Source organism: Chlorocebus sabaeus, chromosome 5, assembly GCF_047675955.1.
Source record: "Chlorocebus sabaeus isolate Y175 chromosome 5, mChlSab1.0.hap1, whole genome shotgun sequence".
Classification (NCBI taxonomy): Eukaryota; Metazoa; Chordata; class Mammalia; order Primates; family Cercopithecidae; genus Chlorocebus; species Chlorocebus sabaeus.
In genome coordinates this window covers 53,527,878-53,550,416 of record NC_132908.1, presented here as the reverse complement: position 1 = coordinate 53,550,416, position 22,539 = coordinate 53,527,878, and the positions used below count along the sequence as shown (strand labels likewise).

The window sequence follows — 22,539 nt, the reverse complement described above, 5'->3', positions numbered from 1 at the left end:
ACTTAAAAATATATAGGGAGCCTTACCGGGAGCCTTACCAGGAGCCCTAAACCGAACGTGAGTCTAAGGATTTGGTATGGTTTTCCTCCACACAACGGCTAAAGCAAGGGACAGAGCCGACACTCAAGAAATAATTCTTGAATTAATGACTCTCTGGAGTTGGGTAGCGTTGTGTGAAGTTTGCAGGGTGCAGTTTGTTTGTGGTGTTAGAAGGGGAAGCCTCGGGGCTGAGCCTGTAGGCTCACCAGTTGAGCTCAACTCACAGGGGTATATCACCGCAGTGGGAATCAACTGCATCCGCAGCCCAGCAGGGGTTCCACCGCGCAGCCGCACAAGGCGCTGCGGCTCTACCACGCAGCCGCAGGAGCGGACGGGTCTGCGCAGCCGCAGGAGCAGCAGGCGGTACGTGGGCAGATTCGTCCGCGGCTGTCTCGCGTCCGGCGTGAGGCGGCTGGGGCCTGGCAGGTAGTGTCCCTGCACTCCTCACCTGGCCGCGTGAAGCCGGCTCCGCTGCGCTGGCCTTGAGCCTCCAGGGCTCCTCCCCTAAGCCGCCGCCATCATGCTGCTGCCTGTGTTCACCCTGAAACTGCGCCACAAAATCAGCCCCCGCATGGTGGCCATAGGGCGCTACGACGGGACTCACCCGTGCCTGGCGGCCGCCACCCAAGCGGGCAAGGTAACCGCTCCCACCCGCAGGGAGCCCGGGCTCCGGTGAACCCCGGGACCTCCGCCGGCCGCGCCCCTGGGACCCCGCCCCCCTCTGACCCCGCCCCCAGCCCGTGTTGCCCGGCAACCGGTCGGCTAGCGCCTTGTAGCTCCATCCTACAGGGGACAGTGGGGTCTTAGAGGAAGAACTTTTCTGAGAAGTTGACGTTTTCTTGTCGTCAGGCGAGGTCGGGGTCCCTGGACATAGGGAGCTTAGAAAATAGACGTCTCCGGAGGGAAGGGGCTTGGTTCGGGTTCCAGTAATAACCGACCCCAGATTCAAGCCAAGGGCCTCTGCTTGTCACTTGGAACTCGGAATTCCTCCCACTCTCTCACACTGCTTCTTCTTCTTTTTCTTCTTCTTCTTCTTTTTTTTTTTTTTTTGAGACGGAGTCTTGCTCTGTCGCCCAGGCTGGAGTGCAGTGGCACGATCTCGGATCACTGCAGCCTCCGTCTCCCGGGTTTATGCAATTCTCCTGCCTCGGCCTCCCGACTATCTGAGATTACAGGTGCCTACCACCACGCCCGGCTATTTTTTGTATTTTTAGTAGAGACAGGATTTCACCATGTTGGCCAGGCTGGTCTCGAACTCCTGACCTCAAGTGATCTACCTGCCTCGGCCTCCCAAAGTGGTAGGATTGCAGGCGTGAACCACTGCACCCACCCTCTCACACTGCTCCTTTACCGAACAACAACGACAAAAGAATGCAATACAAAACTTATTCAAATTGCACTTTGATCCTTGCCCATGTACATTCAGTTCTTTCCCCTTAATTTATTCACTAAATATTAGGTGCTTACTATGTGCGATTACTGGGCAAGGTGTGAGAGTCAAAGAGATAAAAGAGACATGATCATTTAACATTCACCAGACTTCTACTGAACACCTTCTGTATAGATTTTGGAGACTCGGATGTAAAAGGAGTCCCTACTTTCAGAAAGCTTATAGTCCAGAAGTTAACAGACAAGGCAAATCAGAGCCCTGTGTATTTGACGGAGGCATGCCCAAAATACATGGAATGTAGTGACAAGGCTAATAACAACAGGCACAGAACTTTGTTACATGAATCATCTCAGCATCATTGCTACAAGGCCAAGGGCAGCAGCATGGCATAGGTATGGTGTTTCTTGGCTCCAGTATCTACTAATTTCATGACCTTAGGCAAGGCACTTAATAAAAGTATCTAATACATGGAGTCATGAGCTTTAAAGTTAATACATTTGACAGGAAGCAAATGTAAAGCGCTTGACATACAGGAAGTGGTCACTAATTGTTACCTGTTATTTTCTTTTTATGATTCTCACTTTATTGACTAGAAATTGCAGTTGAGAGAGGTTCAACACAGTGCTTGGGGCCACTCAGCTAGAAAGTGTGGAATGTAGTCAGAGTGCATGTTGTCTGACCCAGTGTGGATTTAATAAGTTAGCATGTGTGTAACAATTTATAGTTTTTAGGACCCTTCCACGTATGTTGTATGTTATATGCCTTGGGATATGGAAGTAAAAAGGAAGGCTTCGTTTTCATTAAGTAGTATAACAGAGTTAAGCTATTAATACGGGATCTGGCACATCATGATGTTAGTTATTGTTACAGTTAGAAGCCACTGACAGGCTGGGTGCAGTGGCTTATGCCTGTAATCCCAGCACTTTGGGAGGCTGAGGCGGGCAGATCAGCTGAGGTCAGGAGTTCGAGACCAGCCTGGCCAGCATGGTGAAACCCTGTCTCTACTAAAAATACAAAAATTAGCCAGGTGTTGTGGGTGCCTATAATTCCAGCTACTTGAGGATTGAGGCAGGAGAATCACTTGAACCTGGGAGGTGGAGGTTGCAGTGAGCCGAGATCTTGCCATTGCACTCCAGCCTGGGCAACAGAATGAGACTCGGTCTCAAAAAAAAGCACTGACAAATGTCAAAAAGAACTTCATGTTGGTTGTGCTGTAGGTGCATAGCAGATACATAAATGGGCTGAAAATATCTCATTGATATTAACTCAGCCCCTAATTTGAGGGCTTACTATGTGCTGAGCAGTGTTCTTAGCCCTACAGGTGCATTGGAGAATGTGACAGACAAGTTTTGCCCCCTTGAAGCTTACATTTGAAAGGGGGAACTAGGCAGTTAACCGAATATGCGAGTGTTTTCGTAGGAGAAGAATAAGGGATTCAGTGTGATGGGAGCTTGCTGTTTTAGACAGGTGGTCAGTTGGCCTCTAATAACATTTGATGAGAGGTTTGAAGGAACTAAGGAAACAAACTCTGCAGATTTGTGGGATAAGAGCCTTGCAGGCAAAGGGATCTGCAGGTACAAGGGCCTTGAGCTGGAGATACGCGTGATGTGTTTCAGGAGCACAAGGAAGCCACGGGCTGGAAGGCAATGAGGGTTGCCATGAGGTAACCACAAGCCAGATCATATAGGAACCTGAATGCCATGGCAAAGACCTTGGTTTTTATGCTGAGTAAGTTGGGAAGTCCCTGAGGGTTTTGATAAAGTGGGTGTTGGAATTTGCTTTATGTTTTAGATAAAGGCTAACTGGCTGGTATGTGGTGAACAGATGTTCCGTGACGGGATGCAGGAAAGTAAGTATTGGAGTAGAAGCAGGGAGATGAGGCAGAGGTCCTTAGGGCAGCCCTTAGATACGGTGTAACCTGGAGTGGAATGCAGGAATGCTTGATTCTAGGGCTGTTGTCGAAAATGGCCAATAAATAAATAAATAAATAAATAAATAAATAAATAAAATAAAGGAGGTCCTTTGTCCTGTGTAATTGGGTAGATACTTTGTGTTTAGCCCTATAAACAAATCTAAAAAGTTCTGACCTGATCTTTTATCTTGAGACCTTAAAAATAATTAGTATTTTATGACTCAGTGCCATGGATAATATTCTCTTAAAAGCAATTAAAACATTTCAGCTAGGGTTAAAGCCTGCATCTCTAGAAACAGGACTTTATCATTACATCTGGGACCCTGCTGTGAACATGGAGCTGACTCTGGGTCTTAGCATGGAGATATATATATATATATATATTTTTTTTTGAGACAGAGTCTTGCTCTGTCGCCCAGGCTGGAGTGCAGTGGTGCGATCTCAGCTCACTGCAAGCTCTGCCTCCCGGATTCACGCCATTCTCCTGCCTCAGCCTCCTGAGTAGCTGGGACTACGGGTGCCCGCCACCACGCCTGGCTGATTTTTTGTATTTTTAGTAGAGACGGGGTTTCACCGTGTTAGTCAGGATGGTCTCGATCTCCTGACCTTGTGATCTGCCCGCCTCGGCCTCCCATAGTGCTGACGTTACAGGCATGAGCCACCACACCCGGCAGCAAGGATGTTTTTAAAAGGAGTCTCTGTCCGTGCATGGTGGCTCAATGCCTGCAATCCCAGTACTTTGGGAGGCCGAGATGGGCAGATCAACTGAGGTCAGGACGTCGAGACCAACCTGGCCAACTGAAACCTGTCTCTACTAAAAATACAAAAATTAGTTGGGCGTAGTGGTGCACCCCTATAATCCCAGCTACTAGGGAGGCTGAGGCAGGAGAATTGCTGAGACCCGGGAGGCAGAGGTTGCAGTGAGCTAAGATTGTGCCACTGTACTCCAGCCTAGGCAACAGAGCAAGACTCCGTCTCAAAAAACATACGAATAAATAAAAGGAATCTCTTGCAGGGTGAACATTAGAGTTTTCCTCTGGGGACATTTTTTCTCTCACAGTAATGTTTAGGGGTCAGTTGAATTTACATTGTTTGCAGCACCTCCTCAGCTAGAACAGATGTGTGAACTTCGGCCAGTCCTTTGGAAACCCTGGGAGTGGTCCTTTTGTCATGTGACTGAGGTTGGCTTTCTTTCCTTGCCTGAAGGGACAGACTTGTTTCCCTGTGGACTCTCTGGGTGCAGAGAACAGCAGGAGTGAACTGGGGGAAAGTCTGATTCCTGAGACCCTTGTTGCTCTTGATAAAAATCGCAAACTCTTTCCATTCCAGTAAGGATGAATATGGAGCCTGTAAGCTATTTCCCCTCCTGTTCTTTCTCAGCATGTTGGATTTCTGGAAAACTCTGTAAGAATTGGTTTGTTCAGAACTGTTATAAAAGGAAGTGTGATGTGGTGGTGGCTGGAGCTCAGGGTCTGGAGCACACCAGGCTCTTGTCTTAGCCCTGTCACCAGTCTCAAGACCTTGGCAAAGGGCCTTAACTCTTCCGACCTCATCTGGAAATCAAGGGTTGGTGTCAGGTTCAAATGCAATTAACATTGACCAAAGCATGTTGTAAAATGTTACACAGATGGAACATGAAGGCAATGTTCAGTGGCTGCACATCTTTTCTATGTTTTTAGTCAATTCTTTTGAAAATTATTTTTTGTTGAATAGGCTGCCTTGGGTAGGTATTAATTTAAAATTAATTCTGTTTGGATTTATGTGAAAGAGATAAAATACTCATGTAAATTTTATAAATTTTAGAAATAGAAGGGGCTAGAGGGACCCCTAGTCCAGTGTTTTTCATCCCCCCAGCCCTTTTTTTCATGTTACCCACCTTGGAGCTTTTTTAGACCATGACGATTTCCCCAGTGAAATTCTGATACCTCAGGTATACTGTATATCTCTTTTTGTACTGTGGTCCTGTGAAGGGCTACACAATTCCTGTGTCGCAAACCCATTTACCTGTCCTGGGAGTGATCTCGCCCCTCTTGAGAATGCATTTTCTAGTCCAAACCTCCTTTTTACAGATGAAGTTTAGGAAGGTTGAATAATTTATGCAGACACTCAGATTATATTTATGATAGTTGAAACTGTTGAATGTATTATCTTTGGGCTAATTACTTAGTTCTATGTCACTGGTATAAATTATGAAAGCTTTCAAGATACTTGATTTGCATGACTCGGTTTAAGTTTGTGAAACAGGTTTACTAACTAGCAGACCATTTTAAGGTCTAGGAAGTGAATTCATTAGGTGCTCGGATGAAAGATAATAAAGGTAGTGTTTATTCTGTTTTCCATGATCTTCTTGGTGTGTGGCAATCGCATTGAAGGTGGTAGCAGCTTATTCTAGGTTGATCAGGAAAAGGCTAACTTCTAAGAGTGCTTTGACATCCTGCTGGTGGGTAGCATGTAAGCCGGCCTGGTAAGCAGTGACTAGATCTTGTTCATTACCCTGTTCCTTACAAGGCTAAGAACCACTGGATTTCCATGATTCATAATGACTGAAAGTTGTCCATGCATTGAACTATGTACGAGTGTTTTAAGTTTCACAGGAGATTAAAGTGACTTCTTGTTAATGTGGATGTGTTAGTAACCTGGTTCTTTTTTTAAAAAAATGTATGACAATAATTTTTTATATTTTAAGGGAATGTAATTAATTATTTTTGTTTCAGGTTTTTATTCATAATCCTCATACATGGAACCAGCATGTCAGTGCATCCAGGGTCTTCCAGAGCCCCCTGGAATCTGATGTTTCTCTTCTCAACATTAACCAGGCAGTCAGCTGCCTGACTGCAGGCGTATTGAACCCTGAGCTTGGCTATGATGCCCTTTTAGTGGGGACACAGACTAATCTTCTGGCTTATGATGTCTACAATAATTCGGATTTGTTCTACAGAGAGGCAAGTATGACCTTTATAACCATAAAATTGTCATTACTCATTAATGTCTATTTTTTATGCTTAGAAGAAATCAGATCATTTATTTTGGTATGTTGATTATATGCCTGTTATAGTATACATAAACAACATGGAGATTTTGCTATTAACATCTGCTTTATGTACTCGGAACTTACTTATTTTGTTATGGTTGCTGATCACTTGGTGACACTTGAGCTTATCTCTATGAGGTGTATCTGTGATACTACCATCTGTCAAGATCTCCTGTTGAGAATTCAACCAAGACCTGGGAACCCAGTAGACAGGTCTCCTGGTGGACTCGCATTCAAGTTTAGTACAATAGTTTGTAGGAGAAGCCCTTACTGTAGCCTACCATCTACAGGCTGCTGCAACTTTAATACCCAAGCAATTCATGTTTATTACAGAAAAGATAAGGAAGTAAAAAGTAAAAGAAATTACACCTGTTCTTTCATCTAAAAATAACACTTCACACTTGAATTTTTGAACTGAGATTCTTTACCAAGCGTATATGAATACGTTTTGTAGTAAAATTGGATCATATATACATGTAGCCTTTTACTTGTTTTTACCCTATAGCAGCTTTATTAAGATATGATTCACACGTACAACTAACCTACTTAAAGTATACAATTCAGTGGTTTTTAGTGTATCCAGAGAGCTGTACAACCATCACCATCATCAATTTTCAACATTCTTATTACCCCCAAAAGAAAATCCATACGCTTTAGTATCACTCCCCATTTTTCTTTAACCTCCTAACCTTAGGCAACCAGTTATCTACTTTCTGTCTCTAGAAGTTTGCATATTCTAGACATTTCATAAATAATGGAATTATATAATATGTAATCATTTGTGAGTGCCTTCTTTTTCTTAGCATAGTATTTTCAAGGTTGATCCATGTTGTAGCATGTGTCAGTAATTCATTTTTATGGCTGAATAATATTCCGTTGTATGTATCTACCACATTTTATTTATCCGTTTATCAGTTAATGGACATTCTACTCCCTAGCTATTATGTGTGGCTCTTTCATTCAATAATATGGTGTGAACATCTTTATATGAAGTTACTACATACCCGTTATGTCATTCTTATTGGTTCTATAGTATTTCATTGTGTTAATATAATTTGTTTAACCATTCCTGTTGTTGAACTTTTATGTTATTTCCATTGTTTCTCTATTATAGTTCATAGTGTAATAACTGTATCTCTTTGACCACTTCCCTAATTATTTCCTGAGGATAAGTTCCTGAAAATGCAGATGGTTTTCTTTCTTTTTGTTTTTGTTTTTTGAGACAGAGTCTTGCTCTGTCACCCAGGCTGGAGTACAGTGTCATGATCATGGCTTACTGCAGCCTTGACCTCATGGGCTCAAGCAATTCTCCCACCTCAGCCTTCTGAGTAGCTGGGACTACAGGTGTGTACTATCACGCCCAGCTAATTGTTTATTTTTTAGAGAGATGGGGTCTCACTGTGTTGGCCAGGCTGGTCTCAAACTCCTGGGCTAAAGCAGTCTTCCTGCCTCAGCTTCCCAAAGTGTTATAATTATAGATGTGAGCCACTGCATTTGACTTGTTGTCTTCTTTTTTTTGTTGACGTAAAATGTACATACATGAAAATTGCACAGACCTTATGTGTACAGTTCAATGAGTTTGGATCCCTGTAACCAATACCCCAATAAAAATATAGAACATTTTCATCACCTCAGAAAATGTTGTTGTGCCCCGTTCCAGTCAGTTTCTATCTACCATAGACATTCACCATTCTGACTTCTATCAGCTTAGATTAGCTTTTCCTGTTGTTGAACTCCATACAAATGGAACCATACAGAATGTATTCTTTGGTGTCTGGCTTCTTTCACTTAACATAATGCTTGCAAGAATTATCCATGTTGTTGCAAATGAAAGTAGTCTTTTGTTGTTGTTGGTAAGTAACAAAAATAGTATATTCCATTGTGTGAACATACTATGGTTTGTTTATCCACTCTCTCGGTGATAGACAAGTGGATGGACATTTGGGTTGTTTCAGTTTTTAACAGCCATTTTCATGTAAGACTTTTGTTTTTAATAAGACCTTTTGTATAGGACTTTTTGTGGATATATGTCTTAATTTATCTTGGGTAAATACCCAGGAGTGGAATTGCTGGACTGTATGGTTTATAAGAACTTTATGACACTGCCCAACTGTTTTTGCAAAGTGGTTGTATCACTTTACACTCCTATCTGCAGTGTAGGAGAGTTCCAGTTGCTCCACATCCTTTGTCAACATTTGTTGTTGCCAGTCTTTAATTTTAGCCATTTTGGAAGGTGTGAAGTGATATCTTACTGTGGTTTCATTTTGCATTTCCCTGATAATCATTGATGCGGAGCACCTTTTCTTGTACTTATTGTCCATTTATGTGTCTTCTGTGAAGTGTCTTAAGTCTTTTGCCTATTTTTTATTGGTAGTTTGTCTCTTTATTATTGATTCGTAGACGTTTCTTGGATATACTGGATAAAGCTCTTTATCAGATTTATATATACTAAATATTTTCTGCCAGTCTGTGGCTTGTTCCAGTAGGCATGTGTCTTTTGATGAGCAAAAGTTTCTCATTTTTATAAAGTCCAACTGATCACATTTTTTCTTTAGTGGTTAGGACTTTTTCTGCCCTTTGCCTATTTCAAGGTCACATTGTTTTTGTTCAGAAGTGAAATTGAGTTTAGGACTGTATTAGTCAGGGTTCTCCAGAGAAACAGAACCAATAGGATATGTACATATTAGAGGGGGAAATATTTATTTTCAGGAATTGGCTTATACAGTTGTGGAGACTGGCAAGTCAAACATCTGTGTAGTGGGACAGCAGGCTGGAGACCTAGGAGAGAATTGATGTTGAAGCTCAAGTACAAAGGCTGTCTGCTGGTAGAATCCCTTCTTCCCTTGGGGACGTCAGTCTCTTTTTTATTAAGTCCTTCAATACTTGATAGAAAGTACTTAATGGAAAGTCTTGAAGGACTTACTAGTAAAGTAGATTATTATCCATAATGTGCGTGGGCCAATTAATGTGTGAGGCCCACCCACATTATGGATAATAATCTGCTTTACTCAAAATCTACTCAATTTACTCAAAATTTGGCCCAAATAATGTGTGAGACCCATCCACATTATGGATAATAATCTGCTTTACTCAAAATCTACTGATTTAAATGTTAGTGTCGTCTGAAAAATACCCTGACAGCAGCTCTAGAATAATGTTTAACCAGATATCTGAGTACCATGGCCTAGCCAAGTTGGCACATAAATTAACATTACGAGGACTCAGCTTTATAATTGCCTAGTCAAAGACTTCTTTAAAAATGAGATTTTTGATAGATATTGGTAAATTCCTCCCTAGAAAGATTACCATTTTCTACACCCCCCTCAATGATGATCATGCCTGTTTCATTACACCCTAATTGGTAGTGAATATTATTGTTCTTTTTCATTGCTAATCCAAAAAGTGAAAAATGATATACTGTGAGAAAGAACATTTTTCATGTTTGTTGAGTGTATTTCATCTCTTATATTTCCTGTTTATTTTTTTGGTTGAGGTGTTTACCATTTTTGTATTTATTTGCCTTTTATTAACCTTTTTCTTATATTAACTTTTTGTCTTATATATTGCAAAGGTTTTTTTCCCACTTCATTGTTTACCTTTTAACTTTATTATTTCTTTGGCCATTTAACAGTTTTAATTTCTTATGAAATCTTTTCTTTCCTATATGGCCAATCTTTATAGTTTTCCTACTTAAAGATTATATAAGTAACAGTTATTTTCCTGTACCATAAACAGTGTTTACAAAGATGTCCTTGAGTCTTTCAAAAATAAATTAACTTATGTAGTTTATTCAAGAAGTTTAAAATATTTATTTTGGATGGTGGGACCATGGGTGTTTTATTATTCTTTGTACTTTTTAGTACAAAGAATAGTAAAGTTAAAAAGAGTAGTAAAGAACTGGATTACAAGTATTAAAAAGGTTTCCATCCAAAACGGTTAAAATAAATTACCAAGTTTGGGTGCTTAAAGGCGTAAGTCTTGATTTTCTGGAGAATTTGCCCTCTGAAACCTGTGGTCCCAGAGGGCCCATAGAGTACTGTAGCTGCGTTTTGTAGCTGCTTAGTGTGAAAGCCAAGGCTCTGATTTACCCTGTATCTATGCTCATCCTTGCAAAAGCCACAGGGTTAGGTCTCAGTGGACAGCCCTGGCTGCCCTCTCAGGAGACCATCTGGCTTCTCACAAATGATGACAGAGGAATTTGGGTGTCCAAATAAAAATACGGATATACATTACCTTCAGTGTGCCTGCAGATTATTGTGTCTAAGATAATGTGTCCTTTTACTTTTCTTAGGTAGCAGATGGGGCAAATGCAATTGTGCTGGGAACACTGGGAGACATTTCTTCCCCTCTTGCGATTATTGGTGGCAATTGTGCTCTGCAGGGTTTTAATCATGAAGGAAGAGATCTCTTTTGGACGGTATGAAGAAGAAAACATTCTTTTTGGTACCCTTAAGCATTTTTACTTTTAATGTTCTTCTTTTTTAACCACCAACTCCACTGAGTAATTAAAATATAGAACAATATTTATAATTATGTGCATTAAAAAAGGATATGAATAATTTGAATAGCATTCATTCGTGTTTTGTGTAATCCTCTCCTTCATGTAGCTAATATATTTGGAGTAAATGGAAAAATGATGGCATACTTATGGTTTGGGGTTTTATTTTCAGGTTACTGGAGACAATGTTAATTCCTTGGCCTTGTGTGACTTTGATGGTGATGGAAAGAAAGAGGTATGTGGGGGAGGAGATACCTCTCTTGTGTGTTCAGCCAAATAAATTTTGCCATGACAGTGACATTGGTGCTCTGTTGCCTAAATGATCAGAAGTTGGCCTCATTCATCTTTCTCTTCTCTTTTGAACAATAAATCACTTGTGCTTGTGTCATAAGTACAAAGATCAAAGCCATGGTGTTTCAGAGACACAGGAGAGGGGAGAGAGGGTAGAAGAGTTGGGATTTCAGTTATATTCACAGTCTTATAAATTGCTTCTGATGCTTGGAAACCATACTGTATGTAGTTTTCAATTTTGGCCAACTTTTTTGAGGAATCTAAATGTTTTAGAGTTTGGTTTTTAGCCTTTGAAATTATGGTTACCCTAGAAATTAGCTTCTTGAGCAGTCAGTTGGTGTGAAGTGCTGTGTTGGGCACTGATTTGCCCCTCTCTTGTCCATGGACACTGGGCTCTGATGTTTGAACAGGGCTTCCATCTGTAGGCAGAGAAAGTTGCTGATCCAGGGAACATTTTCAGGTACTCAGGGAAATAACGTATTCTGGCAAGATGTGCAGCTCCCATAGCAGGATAAAAGCTGCTGTAGCCCCTGTTTCTTCACTGACTGAATCTGCTGATCCTCCCATTAGAGGGAGTATTTCTGAGCATCAGACTATTAGGAGGTTGTCAATCTTGGGTGGCAGAAACAGCATGCAAAGTATTGTGCAATTTTTTTGTTTTGTTTATGGAAATTTTGTTGTTTTCGCTTACTCACCTAAACACGTATGGTATTTCCCCTTCAGCTTCTTGTTGGATCTGAGGATTTTGATATTCGAGTTTTTAAGGAAGATGAGATTGTGGCAGAAATGACAGAAACAGAGGTAAGAAGTGCCACCTCGAACTGTGGTAACCTTGGGCAAGCGAGATTAGCACCGTCAGATCAAACACCAAGTGAGAGTGCTGGGGCAGCTCCCAACCCAGGTGGTTTTAGGATGAAAAATGGGGCGGTCAGACAGAGCTGTATGTTGTGGAAAGGAAAGCAACAAAAATCCTAATTAAGATATATTTTGAAAAGACTGATTAAATAGAGAAAAATTATTGAGTATAGTTAAATACATAAAGGCATTTCTTTTAATGAGTTAATACATGCAAATAATAATAATGGCAACCATTTATTATGTACCTATCGTATGCCAGGTTGTGCTGTAAGTACTTTATATGAAGTAACATATTGAATCCTTACAACAACCCTAATAGGAAGATAAATTATTATTATTTCCATAGATGAGGAAAATTATGTTCTAGTTGTTTGTTTGTTTGTTTGTTTGTTTTGAGATAGAGTTTTACTCCATTTCCCAGACTGGAGTGCAGTGGTGTGATCTTGGCTCACTGCAAGCTCCACCTCCGAAGTTCAAACTATTCTCATGCCTCAGCCTCCTGAGTAGCTGGGACTATAGGCACACACCACCACGCCTGGCTAATTTTTGTATTTTTAGTAGAGCTGGGGTTTCGCCATGTTGGCCAGGCTGCTGTTGAACTCCTGACCTCAAGTGATCCGCCCATCTTGGCCTCCCAAAGTGCTGGGATTACAGGGGTGACCCACCGGGCCTGGCCTGATGTTACATTTTTTGTTAAGTTACCTGTACATGGTCTTATCTATGAAGTGGTATGGTCAGCATTTGAACCTTTATGCCTCTTCCTCCTCATTATGTGTATTGAATAGGGCTGAAGTGCATAAATGAGATGTTTATATTTTTTTCTTCATGCAAATTCAGTACTTCTTTGGCACATTTCTGTAGGTAAACTTAAAAATTAGGTGTTAGAGAACTTGTGATTAGAATCACTCATGTAACTGAACCTGAGAGATTTCTTAGAGTTTAAACTTTATTTTTAAAAAGTGATGTTTAGGCCTGGTGCAGTGGCTGATGCCTGTAATCCCAGTGCTTTGGGAGGCCAAGGTGGGAGGATCACTTGAGGCCGGAGTTTGAGACCCGCCTGGGCAACATAACAAGACTCCATCTCTACAAAAAATATAAAAAATTAGCCAGAAGGTGATGGCACACGTCTGTAGTCCCAGCTGCTTGGGAGACTGAGGCAGGAGGATCCCTTGAGCCTAGGAGCTTGATTGAGGCTACAGTGAGCTATGATTGCGCCACTGCATTCCACCCAGGGTAACAGAATAAGACTCTGTCTCAAAAATAAAATAAAATTTAAAAAAAAGTAACAGTATTAAGAGTTGGGAAAATAAAGACAAAAATAAAGTAAAAAGCAGTATCTAAAGATTACCTATATCCTTTATGGTTTTGACATTCTTAGGATATTTATTTGCTGCGAGTTTTCCAGGATTGGGCAGACTGAAACAGAAAAAAAAAGTGTAAGATATTCTTAATTAAGGAATAAGAAGAGGATAAAGGAGCAATAGCTTGTGAACGTTGTAAATGGACAGAAAGAAACCAGTAAAAGAGAGTCTTAGAGATCAGAATGGTGAGATTCTGCAAAATTTAGTTATGTGGTATTTAGGAGTCTGTAGCAGAAAAGCTCGAGGGTGCTGGTCTCAAAACTGATCTTGGCGACTTGCCCTTAAATTACTTGCTTCATGTCACTCATAAAAGCTGTCTAAGAAGGTCAAACTTCTTTCCCCCTAACTATAAAGGAGACCAAAAGCAAAAGCTACATATTGATGTACAGCGTTATCAATGATTTTAACTAATTTATCCTATAGCAAGAGTCATCAGTTTTTATTTAGTGCTACTATACTTTTTTTTTTTTTTTTTTTTTTTTTTTTTTGAGACGGAGTCTCGCTCTGTCGCCCAGGCTGGAGTGCAGTGGCCGGATCTCTGCTCACTGCAAGCTCCGCCTCCCGGGTTTACGCCATTCTCCTGCCTCAGCCTCCCGAGTAGCTGGGACTACAGGCGCCCGCCACCTCGCCCGGCTAGTTTTTTTTTTGTATTTTTTTAGTAGAGACGGGGTTTCACCGTGTTAGCCAGGATGGTCTCGATCTCCTGACCTCGTGATCCGCCCGTCTCGGCCTCCCAAAGTGCTGGGATTACAGGCTTGAGCCACCGCGCCCAGCCTACTATACTTTTTATATATTCACAGTTATTATGATGTAAGATGATAGTTGTGGACAGAGAAGAAACGAAGAGGAGAAATGGGTGCCAAAAGGAGAAGTCTAAGGATGTGTGTCTATACAGGGAGTCTGCTTTTTTTTCTTTCTTTTTTGTAAATTAAATTTTATTTGAGATGGAGTTTCACTCTTGTTGCCCAGGCTGGAGTGCAGTGGCGTGATCTTGGCTCACTGCAACCTCTGCCTCCCAGGTTCAGGTGATTCTCCTGCCTCAGCCTCCCAAGTAGCTGGGATTACAGGCATCTGCCACCACGCCCAGCTAATTTTTGTATTTTTAGTAGAGATGGAGTTTTGCCATGTTGGCCAGACTGGTCTTGAACTCCTGACCTCAGGTGATCTATCCGCCTCTGCCTCCCAAAGTGTTGGGATTACAGGCATGACCCACCATGCCCGGCCCGGGAGTCTGTTTTGTGTGTATGTGCTTAGGTGTGCTTTCTCCATTAGATTCTCAAAGGGGTTTGCAACCTCCCCCGCCACTAAAAAAAAAACAACTTGAGAATCCCTGTCTGATAGATGCTGTGTCCCGCATTCTCATATCCCTTTCATTCTAATTTGTGGTAAATCTTTCCTCCTTTGGTGGGAATGATTCAGATTTTGTTGGATTTTTACTGCTTGTTAATACTAGATGTTGAGACGACTGAATTCTTGAAACGCCTCTTTCCTAAATCCTAGAAAAGAGGACAAGAACCTGGAATAGGGTTAGGGATTTGAGGGGACTTGTTGATCTTCTAGTCCACAAAAGGAAGAAACTGGTGAACTAAGGAAGCAGTAAAGGAGCTCAGGAATCTGGGGCTACATTTATGAAAATGGACTTCATAACATTGTTCATTTGCAGGGTCATTTTTCTGTTCTCTTTGTTAGGTTTTGCTCCTAGTTCAGATATCTTTTCCCAGATCAGCAAAATTATGATTCATTTGGCAGTTGAACAGTACGAAGTATTGTCAGAAGAATGCCTTGAGCTAAATAATTCTGGAATCCTACACAGCACTTTGTATTCATAGTTAAGTGAAGTAGGTGGTTTTGTAGAAAAGCTGTAGGTGTAAAGGAAATTATATAACTATTCTCTGCTTTATACAATTTATTTCTTAATATCTCTTGTATTAGGAGCAGAATTAGAAAGTAGATCTGCAGGATCATGGATATGATTAAGCTTTGGTTTTAACTTTAAAGGAAAGTTTTGTTCAGTCCCTAAAAGTTTATCCTTTTAAGGATGTTAAATCCTTGAACAGTGCTATACATATTTCTGTATCTTATATGCATTCTATATATTGTTACATACTACACAAATCCAGGTGCCTGTGTTTTTACTTTTCAAAGGATTATGTGTTCTTTCTCTAGCAAACAAGTTATGTCATAGAAAGAAAAGTATATACATGAAGTAAGATATTCAATTGCGAATTGTTACGAGTCTTTTAAAAATTGAGACTGTAGAATGTTGTGAGTTAAGTAATAATCATTAAAGCCTCTTGGGTGAACATATATAATATCTATTGTATATGCATATTCTCTATCTTGTGTAGTTAGCTTATTTCTTCCTTAGTCCTTCAGTTTTTTTGTGTTTTTTAAAAATAATTTTCTGAAACTTGCCACATAAGGTTGCTCTAAAACACCAAACTCTGTGAGTTTATTTAAATCTGATTATACAACTGTGAAGTAGATGACATGTATCGTAGAGAAGAGGAATACATTCCCCACTAATGGATTGGAAGCACTTTTAAATCTAATTTTAACATAGTTGTAATAAGAAGTGTGAAGTCTTATAAAGCTGTACTTGACAGTAAACTGAGCCTTAATGATGTTGTGTTTTTATGGATTGTTTTGCAGGTAGTCACCTCTCTTTGTCCCATGTATGGCAGTCGATTTGGTTATGCCCTTTCCAATGGCACAGTTGGAGTTTATGACAAAACAGCTCGATACTGGAGAATTAAAGTTAGTATAATTCAGCCTTTGATATTCAGGCACTTGATACTTACTGTGAGACTTCTGTGCTAATTGTTGAAATTCTTTTTCAGTCGAAAAATCATGCCATGAGCATTCATGCTTTTGACCTTAATTCTGATGGAGTGAATGAACTGATAACTGGTTGGTCCAATGGGAAGGTAAGTTTGAATAGCAAAGTTCAGGTATAATATAATTCAGAGTAATAATTGCCCAAGGTGTATTGGCTGTAGGACTTAGAACAGTAACATTGGGATGTAAACTTGAGTTCGTTCTTGGTGGTGTTTTCACATTTAACTTAATAATCTTGACACATTATTCCTGCTATCATTGTCAAGAGCTGCAGAGTGAGAGACGGTTAAGTCTCATAAGCGGTGTTTGGGGGAAATCTTCGAGGAGATTCTTTCTAAATCTCTTATTTGAAGTACTGAGAATCCATCAGCCAGATTGATTCTAGGTGGTAGAACAGTAAAAAAGAGTTTTAAGGAATGGTTTGAATAGCTCTTTTCTAATAAATCTTCAAAACTGCCTGACAACTTAGCACTAATGGGAAGAATCATGTTAGCATATTGTTTTCTGAGCTATAACTTTAAAATAAATCCTTTTGCTTGCTTTCCTTTTTTAACTTCAAATCAGAATTTTTTACAGTCTTTTGGCAAGTCAGGATTGTCTTCTTAGAAGCTGCCTAGGTAGCTGCCAGATCTCCATGGATACCATTTGCCCTCGCTTTCTTGTCTGTCAGTGTTGGATTGCCTGAAGGGGATCAGCAAATTCTTACCTTTTCTTCTTTGGTTTATCTTTACTTTTCTCTAGCACCTTTGTAAACATTCCTTTGGTGTTATGTGGAGAACAGATTCTAAAAAGCTACTCTGTTGATTTCTGCTTCTCCACTTAGTTTTGTCATTAGTATGGGTACTAAAAAATTATAAGACTGTATAGTTGCTTATTAAGAAATATGAAAGTCTGTGAAATGGATGTCTGAGTTGGTTTAGGCTGCTGTAACAAAATACCATGGGGTGGGTGGCTTATAAACAACAGAAATTCATTTCTTATAGTTCTGGAGGCTGGGAAACCCGCTATCAAGGTGTTGGTAGATTCAGTGTCTGTTGAGGTACTACTTCCTCATAGACAGGAGCCTTACAGGGTGGAAGGGGCAAGGGATCTCTCTGGGCCTTCTTTTGTAGGGCACTAATCCTGTTCATGGGGGCTCTGCCCTTATGACCTAATCACCTCCCACAGGCTCCACTTGCCAATACCATTCATTACCTTGGCTAATAGGATTCAACATAGGAATTTTGTGGGGGCACAAACATTCAGATCATAGCAGTGGATCATATTTTGAGGGAATATAAATTATTATGACTGACTTAAGAATTAGAAAACTACTAGACTTGAAAACTTGTCAGGTTACCTCGAAATATAATTCTTGACCTAGATGTTTTTATAGTTAAATGCTTTTGAAATTTTAAGGACTTTCTATTATGCAATCTGTTCCTGAGCATGAAAAAGAGAAGAAAATTATATAAGTGGAAAAACTGATTATCTACATTTAACAGAAATATACAGAAAGGAAATATACAGATCCAACTTGTGAATACGGGTGTGAAAATACTAAATAAATGCTGCCAGCCAGTTAACTTTGTTTTTTGTATGTCATTTGATGAGTTGGAGGGCCATCCTTTCCTTTCAGGGTAAAACCTCCCTGTTGGATTAAGCAAAAGATCAGAATATCCACAGAAATATTAATTTATAGTCTGCTTCTTAGTTAGTAAATGAGCCTTCTTATTTGCTAAATATTGTGGAAATGCCATGGCAGAAGCCATTAGGTAGCTAGCCTTTAACTAGTAGAAAGATGCAAGTTCAGGTTAGTCTGAGTTAGAGGGCTACATTAATGTGCTTTGGTAAAAATACAGGTCATTCGTTCTTTCACAGGCTTTAGCATTGATAATTTTCAGGCTTCTATGATGTTATTAATAGCATGGATACTTGACAGTGAAATACTGTAGACAAAGGGTAGGCTGTAACCTAAATTACTTTATGTTTTTATTGCAAAGTTTTGCCCAGAAGATTGTTTATGAAAAGACAAAAATAGTGAGTAGCATTGGTCATCGAAATGATTGCTCTACTAGATTTTCTGTAGCTAGCCTTTTGTTGATAATACCTGTGTCCTTGCCTGGAACATAATCATCTTGTTTTTTTCTTTTTGAGACGGAGTCTTGTTCTGTCACCCAGGCTGGAGTGCAGTGGCACGATCTCAGCTCACTGCAACCTCCACCTCCTGGGTTCGAGCAATTCTCCTGCCTCAGCCTCCCAAGTAGCTGGGACTACAGGTGCGTACCACCAAACCCAGCTAATTTTTTGTATTTTTGGTGCAGACGGGGTTTCACCGTGTTAGCCAGAATGGTCTCGATCTCCTGACCTCGTGATCCTCCCACCTCAGCCTCCCAAAGTGCTGGGATTACAGTCATGAGCCACCGTGCCCGGCCTCATAATCATCAATCATTTTAAGTGATGGTCATTTATGATCACTTCTGAGATGCATTTGTTTCTGATCAGTCATTTCTTTATATTCTCTCTTGGGAATGGGAGACTTAGAGGATAGGAGAGCTCTCTAAAGATCTGAATGGTTTTTGTGTGGAAGAGGGACTCTTAACAGGGTTGTTGTAAAAGGTTGTGTGGTGGAAGATTGGGCTAACTGTAGTTTTTGAACTTCAGATTCAACATACTTTACACACATATATAATAAAGATGCAATTTTTATATAGAGCTAACATTTATTACGTACTTCTGTGTGTCTGGCCCTGTTGATATATGTTAACTTTATTGGGCCTCATTATAACCCAGTGAGGTATAGTACTGTGAATTTCTCCATGTTCTGGTTGTTGATCGCCAGATGAAAAGACCAAGCACAGAATGGTTAAGAAGCTTGCAAGATGCCTTGGATAGTATGTGGCAGAGCTAGATTCTGAACCTGAGCAGTTTGGCCATTAAGCCCATGCCGTTTTGCACTGTGCTGTGTGTACTATATGTTCTGGCTCTTAGCAGACACATTTCTTCAAATGAAGCATTGTGTGAAGGCCAATATGAAAAACAGCTTTTATTTAAAAAGAAGAAAGCACAGCTGCTTGAGGCTCTTTAGGGTCCCTCTTGGCCCCAGCAGTCCTATGTATCTCCTGAGAAGTCGTAGGGCTTCATAGAATACTCTTGAAAACTGCTAGACTAAATGACCTTTAAAGCTGATTTTTATTTTTAAATTGTGGTTTTTAAATGTGTAGCATAAGCAACTTTTAAATTTGTGTTTTATTTGTAGGTTGATGCTCGAAGTGACCGAACTGGGGAGGTCATCTTTAAGGACAATTTTTCTTCTGCAATTGCCGGTGTGGTAGAGGGAGATTACCGGATGGATGGCCACATACAGTTAATCTGCTGCTCAGTGGATGGGGAAAGTAAATTGAGATGAGAAAAATGCTTAAAAAGTCACATTTTCCATTTGAGTGGGTCAGAATGTCAGGAAATTTCACCAGAAGTACTGAGATCCTGTAGTTCTAATAAATTCACCAAAGTTGGGGAGAACTTAGGTTTTTGTTTTTAAGAGCAGGTAATTGATGACCTAAAAGTATACCTGGTTATGCTTGGAGTTTCTTCCTTCTGTTCAGTCCGGGGCTATCTTCCTGGCACGGCTGAGATGAAGGGGAACCTCATGGACACCAGCGTAGAGCAGGACCTGATCCGAGAGCTGAGTCAGAAGAAGCAGAATCTGTTGCTGGAACTCCGTAACTATGAGGAAAATGCCAAGGTAGGTCTTAATGTGACCAGGTAATGGAGGCTGAAATGTTGAGACTGACCGGGAGGATCAGCAAATGCGGAAGAATGACAGTGCCATTGCCAGGGTGTGGCCTTTTTTGCCAGTGTCACAATTGAGAGGGGATATATCCTTTGATGTTGAAATTTCACTTCCAGGTAGTTAAACTGTAGAAATGTTTTCCTGATTATTCAAGGACGTTCCCTGCAGCGCTATTTATTTATAGCAGTGAAAGCAGCTGGAAGCAACTTAGGTGTTCGTCAGCAGTAGGGAGTATGTGCTGGGGAATATTAAGCAGCTCAAAGAGTGAATACTTGGACTGATATGGAAGGGTATCTGTCATTTTACTAAGTGACAAAAGGCAAGAACAATATGTATAGAATGTCTTTTATCTTTTTCAAAAACAAATAATTTAAAAATTGGCAATTGTAAAAACTGTGTGTGTGTGTACAGCAAACTGGCTGAAATGTTCCTTTAATTTGTCCTGTCGTGCATTACTATATTTGAATTTGGTGTACCAATGGAATTTCTTTGCTTACTTTAAAAGAACAATACTTAAAAATGTAAAAGGCATGATGGGATACAGTGGACCATAGCCATAGAAAGAGGCAAGGGTATTTTCCCACAGGGCCAGATAGAGCAAGGGAGCACTAATGAGGTGAGTTCTCTGAATTCTAAAGAATCAGATTACTATAATAATAAGATTCTGGAGGCTCTATCTTTTGAAGCTGAATAGCAATGTTATTTAAAATTGATATTAGTTCAGTGTTTTGTTGACTGACTAGGAAATGGTTGGGGTGTTTTGCAGGCTGAATTGGCCAGTCCACTGAACGAGGCCGATGGGCATCGGGGCATAATCCCAGCCAATACCAGGCTCCACACCACGCTGTCAGTCAGCCTGGGGAGTGAGACCCAAACTGCTCATACAGAATTATGCATTTCTACTTCTAATGGTAAGACTACTCACAGCTGGTGTTTAGAGGCACCTGCACCATCTTGGAGTCGGTGTTAAACTGTTTTTCCTCTTCCCTGCAGACACCATCATCCGAGCAGTATTGATTTTTGCAGAGGGAATTTTTACAGGTGAAAGCCACGTGGTACATCCCAGCATTCACAACCTCTCCAGTTCCATCTGCATCCCTATTGCGCCTCCCAAAGACGTCCCTGTGGATCTGCACTTGAAAGCGTTCGTGGGTTACAGAAGCAGGTGACCCTTTGCAAGTCACAGTTCATTTCAAGACAGCACTTAAAGGAGGGCAAGATATATATATTTTCCATATGTCCAGTGGATTCTGGGGGCCTGAGAAACAGTTTCATGGTTCTATCTACCCAAAGTTTCCCGTGACCTTTTATTTCCTCAATTTGAAACCTGTAAAAAGAAAAAGAAAAAACTGACATGTAAGTTTAAGATGGTTCTTGGCGGGGCACAGTGGCTCATGACTGTAATCCCAGCACTTTGGGAGGCTGAGGCGGGCGGATCACAAGGTCAGGAGATCAAGACCATCCTGACTAACATGGTGAAACCCCATCTCTACTAAAAATACAAAAAAAAAAAAAAATTAGCCAGGCGTGGTGGTGCACACCTGTAGTCCCAACTACTTGGGAGGCTGAGGCAGGAGAATGGCTTGAACCAGGGAGGCGGAGCTTGCAGTGAGCTGAGTTCATGCCACTGTACTCCAGCCTGGGCGACAGAGCGAGACTCCATCTCTTTTTTTTTTTTGAGACTCTTTTTTTTTGAGACCGAGTCTCGCTCTGTCGCCCAGGCTGGAGTGCAGTGGGGTGATCTCGGTTCACTGCAACCTCCACCTCCTGGGTTCAAGCCATTCTCCTGCCTCAGCCTCCCGAGCACTGGGACCACAGGCGCCCACTACCATGCCCTGCTAAGTTTTGTATTTTTAGTAGAGGCAGGGTTTCACCATGTTGGCCAGGCTGGTCTTGAACTCCTGACCTCAGGTGATCCGCCTTCCTCGGCTTCCAAAAGTGTTGGAATTATAGGCATAAGCCACCACGCCTGGCTAAGATCGTTATTTTCTGTTTTTAGTCAGGTGATCTCATAATCACAAAATGTTTAGTTGATAATTTGTCAATTTGTAGTATTGGCCACTAAAACTACAAGAGTTAGGATGCAACTTTATATTACAGTCATACATAATCTCAGCTAGTGAAGAAAACCTGATATATTTGTGGAAGATAAGAGACTTTTTACATCCCCTTTATGGTATTTTAAACCCTTAGTGCATGCAGGTATGTATGTAGACTCATGCTATCTTTAAATCCTAAACCTTATATATTACTGTAGTACTTTAAGCCTCAAGTGTTTTGAGGGTTCCTTCTTAGGTGAAACCCTTAAATATCATTTGATGACCCAGAAGTGGCTTTATTTTCTGGGCCTTGCATTTTGAAGCAGCATTCTATACAAAACAATTCTCTTGTGTTTCATTGATTGGCCATAGCACCCAGTTTCATGTATTTGAATTGACAAGACAGCTCCCTCGATTCTCCATGTATGCGCTGACCAGCCTGGACCCTGCCAGTGAGCCAATCAGTTATGTTAACTTTACCATTGCAGAACGGGCACAGAGGGTGAGTAT

The 22,539-nt window shown here is 40.8% G+C and overlaps 1 protein-coding gene across 3 annotated transcripts in view; it reads left to right on the top strand.

Annotated features, from left to right (window-relative positions):
• Positions 1 to 382: 382 nt before the first annotated feature.
• The window catches only part of BBS2 (Bardet-Biedl syndrome 2), a 34,669-nt gene continuing 12,512 nt past the window's right edge, over positions 383 to 22,539 (top strand). The window contains exons 1-12 of one of the 3 annotated variants that reach the window (XM_007993350.3): positions 383 to 676; positions 6,056 to 6,283; positions 10,664 to 10,789; positions 11,043 to 11,105; positions 11,885 to 11,962; positions 16,033 to 16,137; positions 16,221 to 16,307; positions 19,457 to 19,592; positions 19,803 to 19,942; positions 20,757 to 20,901; positions 20,984 to 21,155; positions 22,402 to 22,531. In XM_007993350.3, coding sequence (XP_007991541.3) covers positions 560 to 676; positions 6,056 to 6,283; positions 10,664 to 10,789; positions 11,043 to 11,105; positions 11,885 to 11,962; positions 16,033 to 16,137; positions 16,221 to 16,307; positions 19,457 to 19,592; positions 19,803 to 19,942; positions 20,757 to 20,901; positions 20,984 to 21,155; positions 22,402 to 22,531 — 1,527 coding nt within the window. In that variant the 5' untranslated portion in view covers positions 383 to 559. Of the gene's footprint in view, positions 677 to 6,055; positions 6,288 to 10,663; positions 10,790 to 11,042; positions 11,106 to 11,884; positions 11,963 to 16,032; positions 16,138 to 16,220; positions 16,308 to 19,456; positions 19,593 to 19,802; positions 19,943 to 20,756; positions 20,902 to 20,983; positions 21,156 to 22,401; positions 22,532 to 22,539 lie in introns of all 3 variants that reach the window. The other 2 variants (XM_038008467.2, XM_073015394.1) reach the window with 2 other exon arrangements.